General features: G+C 38.5%; 1 protein-coding gene across 12 annotated transcripts in view; it reads left to right on the plus strand.

Moving 5' to 3' along the window:
• The window catches only part of LOC121891797 (NACHT, LRR and PYD domains-containing protein 12-like), a 118,432-nt gene that overhangs the window by 71,667 nt on the left and 33,712 nt on the right, over nt 1-13,053 (plus strand). For 7 of the 12 annotated variants that reach the window (XM_042404375.1, XM_042404382.1, XM_042404373.1 and 4 more), the window contains 3 exons: nt 5,116-5,133; nt 6,430-6,534; nt 8,300-8,422. The exons of 2 other annotated variants lie outside the window; for them this stretch is intronic. In XM_042404375.1, the coding sequence (XP_042260309.1) occupies nt 5,116-5,133; nt 6,430-6,534; nt 8,300-8,422 (246 nt within the window). Of the gene's footprint in view, nt 1-2,842; nt 2,913-3,117; nt 3,268-5,115; nt 5,134-6,411; nt 6,535-8,299; nt 8,423-13,053 lie in introns of all 12 variants that reach the window. 3 more of the 12 variants (XM_042404376.1, XM_042404377.1, XM_042404379.1) reach the window with 3 other exon arrangements.

Here is a 13,053-nt window from a genome sequence, read left to right on the forward strand (position 1 = left end):
GCCAGTTCAACATACCCAGAATATCTTTTCGGTATCTGGCTTCACTGAGCCTAACAGTGGCTGTCCAGACAACCAGGGGCCTGTTTCAGAAAGCGGGTTTAGTGAGATGAGGGAAACTCTGGGTTTTCAGTTCCAGAAAGAGAGCTAGCTTAAACTGTGGATCAGTTACCGCAGTAACTGACAAACCCTGAGTTTCTCTCTGTCAGACACGCTGTTTGATTTCCTCGTTCATTCAGTCTGTATAAATGCGCATTCAGTAGCAGAGTTTTACTGTATGTCAGAATCAAAATCCTTGTAGGATATTGGTTTAGTTACTTGAGTTAACGTTTTAATGCACATCAGTCTTTCTTTGAACAGCGTTTTTTTTCTCTCACATTCAAATATTACACAGCGTGAATTCAGCCTCAGCTCAGAATCAAACCTCTGCATGTCCTTCTGTTATAACACTGTGACACAAGTCAGCTGTCAGTTTATCAGAGCAGCTCCTGCACTGAAATGTTTACTGTACATAATGTGTAATCTCAGTTTAATTTTTTTAAAATGGGTATGAAGCTTTATAATTATCTCTATCACTCATGATGTGATTGGTTGCACTGATGGAACATCATTCTTATAATATTGGAGATTATATATTAAAATTTTAAAGTGAGCAGGATCGTGGTGCAGCTGCAGAATGTAGTTTGAAAGTGAGTTTTTTTTTAAATAGGGAGCATAGTCTGAATGTGTTTTAACAGCATTTCAGTGACAATGTTTAAATTTGCTGCATTTGTTGAAGTAGCTGAAATAAAGTCACTGAATGCTGTTGAGACAAGATACAAATAGACGTCTAAACATTTAAAATCTGCTGTATTTTAACCTCGACGCCTTTTCAAGTGCAAATCACCAAACACATTATTACTGGATCAGACTGTGAGTTTACAGTCATGTCTCTATGTCTTTGATCTATATAATCTTTAAATCTTGAAATACATTTTTCATCTTGAGTTGCTGCCTCCTGTGTTTTATCCTCGTCAGATTAAAGCTGAACTAATATATTTAAAATGTAATGTAGCTGCAGCCTCATACACAGTCAGATTCCACTTTATCATCATTAAGGAAATGTAAGTCTGGTAAATGATGAATTAATGGACGACACTGAATAAAACTTCATTGTTTGAACTTATTGACACTTTTCTTTGACTCTGGTTCTTTTTGTTAAAGATAAATGTGCAGCGTCCACATTCACATGAATGAATATCTCTACCTGAACTGGATTAAAATGGAGGCTCTGCCTGTTATTTACCTGTTGTTTCCTCACTTTGGTCTTGGTTACAATATAGCTGAACATGTTACTATACTGCTTTGACATACAGCATGTTGGTGTTCAAGTTTGCTTTCTGTTGAAGTGTAAAATGTTCTAAAACTGGTGTAAAATATTGTTGGCCATTCAAGTTTATACAGAAATCATGAAGGTTACACAGCATTTCTGATCTGATAACGGTAGAGATGGTCGTTATAGTGATGAGTTATGTTGCTTTGTTGACTGCACTGGTGGAATGAAATAAGAGTATTTATCAATATTCTTATCGGTTCTTTTTCATTACCAAAGAATTGGGGATTTTTGAATTATTAAAGAAAGAATAAATTCAGAACACTCAGCAAAGTCACTATATAAATTCAATAATATCTCACTTGAAAGAAATAAAAAAAATGTCAATAAAATAAATAATATTCCTGACATTAAAATACTGCGTGAAGTTTAAAAAGAATGAAGAACACAGACATCAGTCAGTATCTTCATCCTGTCCTCCTCCTCCTCCTCCCTCTGCTGCTGGTTGAGAGGAGGGGCTGTTTCATCCAGTAGCTAAATTTACAGGAATTTAACACATTTTAATACACAATAATAACTAAGCTAAACACAAACACCAACAAATAGAGCAGAGGAGAGGACAGAGAAGCTAGAGCGACCATAAATGACATCAAACCATGATAGAGACTCAGCATAGATTCCCCGTTTACACAGGAGGCGTTCAGGTACAGTGTTGAGTGTAGGTCACCTGTGTTTTCGAAGCACTCAGAGCCCAAAACAAATTTCTATGTGGTTATGCAGGTAAAACCAAGGGAAAAAAGACTTGACAGCACTGTGAAAAAACATAAGAAACCCCTGAAGTCTAATGATGAAATTGTGAAAATGTGTATTCGAATGTAGGACGAAACTGGCATTAAAACAGACACATGCCCCCAAGAACAGCAACGTTTATGAATAGAATAAACAAAGTGTGTGAAAAAGGAGGGGTTGGTAATTATGAGCGACATCATCAGAACCATGAATAAAGTACTTAATATGATATGAGATGAAACGCTGATACCAAGTACCTGCAGAAAACTTCTGTTTTAGGAACAGCAAAAAGTCATATTCAACCAAGTGAAAATGTAAACGAGCCTGTAATCATACAACAGAATAAGAAGATGTAGAAACACTAGAAATAATTTCCAAAGATTAAAAGTCGGCTAAGTTTTATCCTCACAACACATTTGATAAGACAAATTTTATTTAACATTTACTATTGATGTTCCCTTGAGGATGACACTGAACTCAGCAACTCAGTGTGAAGACCTGTCCTAGACTAACAAATGAAGGCAAAATTCAAAAGAAAAAAGTTATATAACACTGCAAGTTCTGGTAAATTACATGGTAATGACTGGAAGTTACACTCCAAACTGTATTATAAAGGCTTACCTGAAGTACTAACATTTTGACCAAAACCTATTTTAATTTAACCTGTTTAAGCCAAAAGAGATCCTCATAAACATGTTAATGACACACACACACACGTTGACAGAGTCGTGTGATTTATTGTAGATGGCAGTACTGGAACTGAAAGTCTTCAATGGAGCAGAGCAGATGGATAAAAACCGACGTCTGACACAGGGTGAGTGTTAATAAAACATTCTTATTTTACTATGAAAGTCTCAGTTTCCTCCCTGAGGACTGTAGAGGGGAGAAGAGTTAGAATGAACTTGCGTGGATATAAAGAGAGGAAATAAAATGGGGAGATAATAACTTGTTTGAGTAATTTGTTTCTCTTGAATCTTGCTTTCTAATCTCACAGTCAGTGTTACTGGTTTACCCCTCAGACTGACTGAAGTCCCCAAGATGAGTGCTTGTGCGGAGGAAGAGGAGGACAGAGCAGAGCCTCCAGTATCCAACGCTCTGTCTATGAAGAGTGACCAGTACAACAATCATTTTACGACCTTCAGTAATGAACCTGGACCGTCAAACACAAAGTAAGAGAGCTGCTACCAACTCATTTATATGACTCATTAGGGCCCTGGCACTGAAAGTGTGAGGAACCTGTTGTTTTTGTAGGGATTATTAGGTCAGAGTGATGCGAAGGCCCTATTATATCTGAAGCAATTCTTCTTCTTCTCTGCAATGAATCACATTTTTGAGGAGCTAAAGGTGCTTGAAAACTCACAAAACTTTGCACATGCGTCAGAAGTGAGGGGAAATTTATATCTTTTATAGTATTTGGGTGTCGCCAGCAGGCTCCAAAGTGCAGTTATTTTATATGCGGAAGTCAAATGTTTTAGCTTCATTTGCCACAACTTCCATAGGAATGAACAGAGCCCAGTCTCTGACGCTGTATCCAGTTCTCTTTATACATCCATGCATGAAGCTTAAAAAGTTTGAATTCCAAGTATAAAATTACACAGATCTTCCGCATCTGTGGGGCCCATAGAGCATGAGCACCAGAGACTTCCCCCAGCCTAGCCGGCTACTTCCAGCTACTTCTGGTTAAGCCTTTTCCCATGATTGTGTGAAAAACTTGTGAAAAATGCTTTTTGGGCTAATGTGCATCAAATGACAGACCTGGAAGTTGTAATTATGCGGTTTGGCGGTTGTGTCAAATTGGCTTCAAAGCCTGGTGTTCTTCATGGGGTCTTGGGCTCAAAGTACTCGAAAATTCATGAAACTTTCCACATGTGTTAGAAGTGGTGGGAAATTATATGTTTTATAGTGATTGGGCTCTTTTGTCGTCATATCCATTCAGTCACATGCAAGGCTGAAAATTCCTGAGCATCAGGTTTGATATGAGTTACATAATTTAAATTTTCCCTGAAATATTTAGCCAAATAAACAATTTCCAGTGTTCAAAAGACACCCTGATCATATTCTGGTTTAATAAATAATGAATACACAATCAGAATATCAATAAATACAGACTCAAACAATTAATAAGTGATATGAATGCATTCTGCCAGTAGAAATGGTTCATGTGCCTCTGAGCAGGACACAGAATAAATACTGAATGCAGGTTGTTATTCATGTGCAGGTGTTTGTTGAACAGCTAACAGGCTGCAGAGAGAAAACAGCTGCTCTGGCAGTGATAACTGTTCACCTTTATTAGTATTATCACAGTGCACATGTGTGCAGACATAAACTCCATGAAAAATCGCCACAGCTGTGACAGTCGAATGACAGCTGATCCAGCTGTTATCAGAAACAGGCGTCACTTCATGTGACGCTTCAGACGAAAGAATGTCCCATGTGTTTAAAAACATATTTCCTTGTTTCCTCTCTCCTCACTTGGTTTCCTTGCGTCTTTCCTTGCATCCACGGTGGGAGGGACTGAGATGCAAGGAAAGGACGCAAGTGAGGGACACATGGATGCAATTTAAGAGACTTTGGATGCCACGTACTGCACACAGGAAATAATGTTTTACCCATTCACACAGTGTCCGATAATCCTGAAAATTCAGAGCCGTGTCAACTGACCTCCAGCAGTGATACCATGGCTACCGCTCCCTCTGACGCATGCAAATTAATTTTAATTACCTCTGCCAATGACATTATGTTTTCTGTCCCCAATGGTTGATTTTGTGTTTGTATATTAAAATTTCTACTAATATTTATTTGCTATCTAAAATTTAACTCACATTCAAATCATTTGTCCCATCTTCCCCTTAGTATCTGTGACAGCTGTCAGTTATTTAGAAAAACTGTGATCTAATCTGCGACTTATCTGCAGGAGCAGCAGTTTGTGTGTTTAGAGTTCCTTGAATGGCTTTGTCATCAGAGAATTTATCAAGGATTCACATGATATGAATAAAAACATCTTGGTGGTGTTACAGACGTCAGACAGACCACAGACAGACTTTGCACATGCATCAGAAGTGGCAAAACTTGATATCTGATATTGATCTTGGGCTTGGGTGTGGTAAAATGGCTCAAGGGCGCCCTCTATAAAATTCCAAAGTCAAAGCCCCCACCTTTAAATTTAACATAGATGTACAAAATTTGGTAGGCAGATGAAACATCTCCAGACTTAAAAAAACCCCTTGGAGCCGTACCCTAAGTCCAACAGGAAGTCAGCCACTTTGAATTTACTGTGAATTTTTTTTTGCAAAGCAAAGCCATTGACAGATGTTTTAACAAACTCATCCTAGAGAATTAAGCAGTGGGACTTAAAATTTGGTAGGTGACATCTAAAGACCATTGCTGTGCTATGCTAATTACCTCTGCCAATGACATTGTGTTCCTGTTCCCCATGGTTGATTTTGTGTTTGTATATTCAAATTTCTACTAATATTTATTTAGTATCTAAAATGTAACACACATTCAAATCATTTGTCCCATCTTCCCCTTAGTATCTGTGTCAGCTGTCAGTCATTTAGAAAAGCTGTGATCTAATCTGCGACTTAATATCTGCAGGAGCAGCAGTTTGTGTATTTAGAGCTCTTTGAATGGCTTTGTCATCAGAGAATTTATCAAGGATTCACATGATATGAATAAAAACATCTTGGTGGTGTTACAGACGTCAGACAGACCACAGACAGACTTTGCACATGCATCAGAAGTGGCAAAACTTGATATCTGATATTGATCTCGGGCTTGGGTGTGGTAAAATGGCTCAAGGGCGCCCTCTATAAAATTCCAAAGTCAAAGCCCCCACCTTTAAATTTAACATAGATGTACAAAATTTGGTAGGCAGATGAAACATCTCCAGACTTAAAAAAAAACCCTTGGAGCCGTACCCTAAGTCCAACAAGAAGTCAGCCGCTTTGAATTTACTGTGAATTTTTTTTTGCAAAGCAAAGCCATTGACAGATGTTTTAACAAACTCATCCTAGAGAATTAAGCAGTGGGACTTAAAATTTGGTAGGTGACATCTAAAGACCATTGCTGTGCTATGCTAATTACCTCTGCCAATGACATTGTGTTCCTGTTCCCCATGGTTGATTTTGTGTTTGTATATTCAAATTTCTACTACAGCTGTCAGTCATTTAGAAAAGCTGTGATCTAATCTGCGACTTAATATCTGCAGGAGCAGCAGTTTGTGTATTTAGAGCTCCTTCAATGGCTTTGTCATCAGAGAATTTATCAAGGATTCACATGATATGAATAAAAACATCTTGGTGGTGTTACAGACGTCAGACAGACCACAGACAGAGAGCAGAGTCTCCGGCATCGGAGTGTCTATCTATGAAGAGTGACTGGTCCAACCATCATCCTCCAACCTTCAGTAATGAACCTGGACCCTCAGACACAAAGTAAGAGACTGTTTGTGCTGTAAACTGATTGACTAATGGCTAAATGTATTGCTGCATTAATGATCCACTTGTGTAGCACCGTCTACTACATAGAGCCATCAAACACAGAGCCATGTTGGAATAAAGTTGCTTTGATGTTCATGAAATTCAGTGGGATCATTGCTCTCATCATTCTGGACATAATAAAAAAAAAATCCGCCCAACAGGAAGTCAGCCATTTTGGATTTTGTGCATCAATTTTCATTTCACAAACACGTTTGAGGCCTTCAGAATGCACAAAATTCAAGAAACTTTGCACCCATGTTCAAACTAGTAAATATTTTGATTTGATAACACAATTGGGCTTAGGTGTGGCACGTTGGCTGTATAGCGCCCCCTAATTACTTTTAACATTTATGAGGTGCTAGGGGATCTTGAAAACTCACCAAACTTTGCACATGCATCAGAAGTGGCAAAACTTGATATCTGATATTGATCTTGGGCTTGGGTGTGATAAAATGCTCAATGACACCCCCTAGAAAATTTCAATGTCAAAGCCCCCACCTTTAAATTTAACATAGATTTACGAAATTTGGTACGCAGATGATACATCTCCAGACTTTAAAAAACGCCTCTTGGAGTCATACCCTAAGTCCAACAGGAAGTCAGCCACTTTGAATTTACAGTGCAATTTTTTTTGCAAAGTGAGGCCATTGACAGACGTTTTAACAAACTCCTCCTAGAGAATTAAGCAGTGGGACTTAAAATTTGGTAGGCAACATCTAAAGACCTTTACGATGCTAAATTGCAAAGCTTCTGAGTGTTCGTGGAACGCCCTTGACATGGCATGCCGGTCAATTTTGCCCAAAACATGAAACATGGAGTTGTTGTGACTCAACTTTACACTGTCCAATTTGCCCCAAATTTCTCATGTTTGATGAGAGTCCAGGCCTGAACACATTTACATGTCAATATTGAGCCATAGTCATAGCACCAACTACTGACAACAGGAAGGCAGCCTTATGTGACAAACTTCATCTGATTTACATGAAATTTACATGGTGTGGTCTGTACATGATATACAGCAACATGACGTATAATTAGTGGGTGTTCTCTAGCACCACATAGTGGACACAGGAAGTGGTATTTATCTCCTACATTCAATGCCCAATTTTCATGACAGTTGCTCTTTGGTAATGAATTGCTGCATTAATATCTCACTTATATAGTATATCCTACGGGCAACAGGATGTGAAGTCTAAATGACACATTGTTCATCAAATGTATATAAAATTACCAATATGTCATCTCCAGCACCACGTACCGCACACATAATATTTTACCCATTCACACAGTGTCCAGTACTCCTGAAAATTCAGAGCTGTGTCAACCGACCTCCAGTAGTGATACCACAGTTGCCGCTCCCTCCGATGCACGTGAGGTGCGAGGGCCTGGTCATCGCTGCTTGACGCTTTAATTTTAATTACCTCTGCCAATGACATTATGTTTTCTGTTCCCCATGGTTGATTTTGTGTTTGTACATTAAAATTTCTACTAATATTTATTTGTTATCTAAAATTTAACACACATTCAAATCATTTGTCCCATCTTCCCCTTAGTATCTGTGACAGCTGTCAGTCATTTAGAAAAGTTGTGATCTAATCTGCGACTTATTATCTGCAGGAGCAGCAGTTTGTGTATTTAGAGCTCCTTGAATGGCTTTGTCATCAGAGAATTTATCAAGGATTCACATGATATGAATAAAAACATCTTGGTGGTGTTACAGATGTCAGACAGACCACAGACAGAGAGCAGAGTCTCCGGCATCGGACTGTCTGTCTATGAAGAGTGACTGGTCCAACCATCAACCTCCGAACTTCAGTAATGAACCTGGACCCTCAGACACAAAGTAAGAGACTGTTTGTGCTGTAAACTGATTGACTAATGACTAAATGTATTGCTGCATTAATGATCCACTTGTGTAGCACAGCCTACTCCATAGCGTCCTCAAACACAGAGCCATGTTGGAATAAAGTTGCTTTGATGTTCATGAAATTCAGTGGGATCATTGTTCTCATCATTCTGTACATAATAAAAGAAAATCCGCCCAACAAGAAGTCAGCAATTTTGGATTTCGTGTATCAATTTTCATTTCACAAATATGTTTGAGGCCTTTAGAATGCACAAAATTCAAGAAACTTTGCACCCATGTTGAAACTAGTAAATATTTTGATTTGATAACACAATTGGGCTTAGGTGTGGCACGTTGGCTGTATTGCGCCCCCTAATTACTTTTAACATTTATGAGGTGCTAGGGGATCTTGAAAACTCACCAAACTTTGCATGTGCATCAGAAGTGGCAAAACTTGATATCTGATATAGATCTTGGGCTTGAATGTGGCAAAATGGCTCAATGGCACCCCCTAGAAAATTTCAAAGTCAAAGCCCCCACCTTTAAATTTGATGTAGATGTAAGAAATTTGGTAGGAAGATGTAACATCTCCAGACTGAAAAAAAAAGCCTCTCGGAGTCATATCCAAAGTCCAACAGGAAGTCAGCCATTTTGAGTTTGCTGTGCAATTTTAATGAATAAAGTATTATTTTTATTTCTATTCAAGATGCAGAACTATTATTATAGACACTGTTTCAAACTGAGATGGATCTTAATCTGCGTTTTATAGCCAGAAACTACAGATGGTATTTCTGTAGCAACCTGAGAACCTTCATGTCAGAATTTACACTTCAACAAGATATTCATACATCTTTGCCCCGACGTTGAAGTCACTGTAAAGATCTGCATCTATTCAAAACCTGAAAGAATGTGTTTCAAATGTGTAATTCATTTTCTCATGTTTTTACTCAAAATATAACAATAAAAGAAAACTCTAAACTGAAATCCTTCAAACATTACAGCTTTACATTCCTATTACTACTGAAAATTCACTTTTTCAATACAACTACTAGATCAAAAGTTAAACACCTAGGTGTTTTAAAATACAAATACATAGTTACCAAACATTGATCAACTCTTAACATAAGGAAATTTAACTCTTGTCACTGGAAGGCAGTATTGTTGCATGTAGTATAAAGTTAATAAAAGTTGATAAGATCAAAGTTTTAATATCTCCTTAGAAGATAGTCACACAACTATGAAAGTCATACCATTCTTCTTGTATTTACATGACAAATAACATGATATAACTTGCATAATGATCAGACATTGAATTTACATGAATTCCAGGTTTGGCTCAGATTTGCAGGGAGGCTTCACAAAAGTCCTCAGGAATGTGGGTTATAGTTTATGGCTTTGGTGAGATAAGAGAGTCAAACCTAACTAACCCAAGATAAGCTGCAAAAAGGGACTGTAAAGCAGTAAAGGACATAATCAGCTCTCTTTAATGGAAGGCTTTTACAGTGAAGCAGCTGCAGGAAGTTTTGAATTTGTCTTAATAGCAAACTACAAGCAGATCACTAAATGATAAGATAAGAAACACAGTTAAGGGTTGTTTACAGCAGAGAGACAAATTAATCTCTTTATGTCAGTTTACAAGACTTCAATCAATCAATCAATCAATTTTTATTTATATAGCGCCATATCACAACAGAAGTCATCTCAAGGCACTTTTCACATAGAGCAGGTCAAGACCGTACTCTTTAATTTACAGAGACCCAACAATTCCCCCATGAGCAAGCACTTGGCGACAGCGGTAAGGAAAAACTCCCCTTTAACGGGTAGAAACCTCAAGCAGACCCCGGCTCTTGGTGGGCGGCCATCTGCTTTGACCGGTTGGGTTGAGAGAGAGAAAGAGAGAGGGAAAGGGGGAGGGGGGACAGAAGAAAAACGATCACAACAACAACAATAAGCACAAGCATCAATAGACAGGGAAGGATGCCATCAGGACTGTGAAGGACCGCGAAGGTTTGGCCCGGGACTCAGGTTTTCCTGTGAGATGAGAAAGCACAAAAAACTCCGGGGAAGAAGCAAAGTTAGTGACATGCATTGATGTTACATGAATGCATACAGATGGAGAGGAGGAGGAGGAGAGAGGAGCTCAGTGCATCATGGGAAGTCCCCCAGCAGTCTAGGCCTATAGCAGCATAACTAAGGGCTGATCCAAGGCGAGCCTGGTCGGCCCTAACTATAAGCTTTATCAAAAAGGAAAGTTTTAAGCCTACTCTTAAACATAGAGAGGGTGTCTGCACCCCGGACTGAATCCGGTAGATGGTTCCATAGAAGAGGAGCCTGATAGCTGAAGGCTCTGCCTCCCATTCTACTTTTAAAGACTGTAGGGACCACCAGTAAGCCTGCATACTGGGAGCGCAGTGTTCTAGTGGGATAATACGGTATTATGAGCTCTTCAAGATATGATGGTGCCTGACCATTAAGGGCTTTGTAAGTTAGGAGAAGGATTTTAAATTCTATTCTAGATTTTACAGGAAGCCAATGTAGTGAAGCTAAAATGGGAGAAATGTGGTCTCTTTTTCTAGTTTTAGTCAGAACACGTGCAGCTGCATTCTGGACCAGCTGGAGAGTCTTTAGAGACTTGTTAGGGCAGCCTGATAATAAGGAATTGCAATAATCCAGCCTAGAAGTAACAAATGCGTGAACTAGTTTTTTTGCATCTTTTAGGGACAGGATGTGCCTGATTTTTGTGATATTACGTAAGTGAAAAAAGGCAGTCCTTGAAATTTGATTTATGTGGGAGTTAAAGGACATATCCTGATCAAAGATAACTCCCAGATTCCTTACGGTGGTGCTGGAGGCCAGGGTAATGCCATCCAGAGTAGCTATATCATTAGATAATGTGTTTCTAAGGTGTTTAGGGCCAAGCACAATAACTGCAGTTTTATCTGAATTTAGTAGTAGAAAATTGCAGGTCATCCAGGTCTTTATGTCGTTAAGGCATGTTTGGAGTTTGTTTAACTGATTGGGTTCATCTGGCTTCACTGATAAATATAATTGGGTGTCATCTGCGTAACAATGAAAATTTATGGAGTGTTTCCTAATAATATTACCTAAAGGAAGCATATATAAGGTGAATAGAATTGGTCCAAGTACAGAACCTTGTGGAACTCCGTGTCTAACTTTTGTCTTCACGGAGGATTCATCATTAACATGTACAAACTGAAATCGGTCTGATAAATAGGACTTAAACCAGCTTAATGCAGTTCCTTTAATGCCAATTAAATGTTCCAGTCTCTGCAAAAGGATTTGATGGTCAATTGTGTCGAATGCGGCACTAAGATCTAACAGGACAAGTATAGAGACAAATCCTTTGTCCGATGCAGTTAGGAGGTCATTTGTGACTTTCACCAGTGCTGTCTCTGTGCTATGATGCGCTCTAAATCCTGACTGAAAATCCTCAAATAAACTATTGTTATGTAGAAAGTCACATAACTGATTAGAGACTGCTTTCTCAAGGATCTTGGATAGAAATGGAAGGTTAGATATAGGTCTATAATTGGCTAAAACACCTGAATCAAGAGTAGGCTTCTTAAGAAGAGGTTTAATTACAGCTACTTTAAAGGACTGTGGTACATAGCCTGTTACTAAAGACAAATTGATCATATCTAGTAAAGAAGTGCTCACTAAGGGTAAGGCTTCCTTAAGCAGCCTAGTTGGGATGGGATCTAAGAGACAGGTTGATGGTTTAGCTGAACAAATCATTGAAGTTAGTTCAGACAAGTCTACTGGAGAAAAACAGTCCAAATATATGTCAGGATTTACTGCTGTTACTAAGGTTCCTGTGTTTGGGGAGAGAACGGTGCCTGTTGAGGGCAGGAGGTGGTTAATTTTGTCTCTAATAGTTAGAATTTTATCATTAAAGAAGCTCATAAAGTCGTTACTACTGAGAGCTATAGGAATACATGGATCAGTAGAGTTATGACTCTTTGTCAGCCTGGCCAAAGTGCTGAAAAGGAACCTAGGCCAGTTTTTATTTTCTTCTATTAATGCTGAGTAATAGGCGGCTCTGGCATTACAGAGGGCCTTCCTATATGTTTTAAGACTATCTTGCCAGACTAAGCGAGATTCTTCTACTTTGGTGAAAGGTGATCCTTTCCAATTTTCACGATGTTTGCTTTAATTTGCGGGTTTGGGAGTTATACCATGGAGCTAACCTCTTATGTTTTATTATCTTCTTTTTTAAGGGGGTGATGGAGTCGAGTGTTTGTCTTAGTGAGCCTGCAGCACTATCAATAAGATTATCAATTTGGGAGGGACTAAAGTTAACATAAGAGTCCTCTGTAGTATTGAGACATGGCAGTGAATTCAGTACTGACGGAATTGCTTCCTTAAATTTATCTACAACACTATCAGATAGACATCTAGTGAGGACATTTTTGTCTAATGGTGTATAATCCAGTAATAGGAATTCAAAAGTTATTAAAAAATGATCTGATAAAATAGGATTTTGTGGAAAAATTATTAAATGTTCAATTTCAATCCCATAAGCCAGAACAAGGTCTAGGGTGTGGTTAAGACGGTGAGTGGGATTATTTACACACTGAGAGAAGCCAATTGAGTCTAATAATGAGATA

Source organism: Thunnus maccoyii, chromosome 24, assembly GCF_910596095.1.
Source record: "Thunnus maccoyii chromosome 24, fThuMac1.1, whole genome shotgun sequence".
NCBI classification, from domain to species: domain Eukaryota; kingdom Metazoa; phylum Chordata; class Actinopteri; order Scombriformes; family Scombridae; genus Thunnus; species Thunnus maccoyii.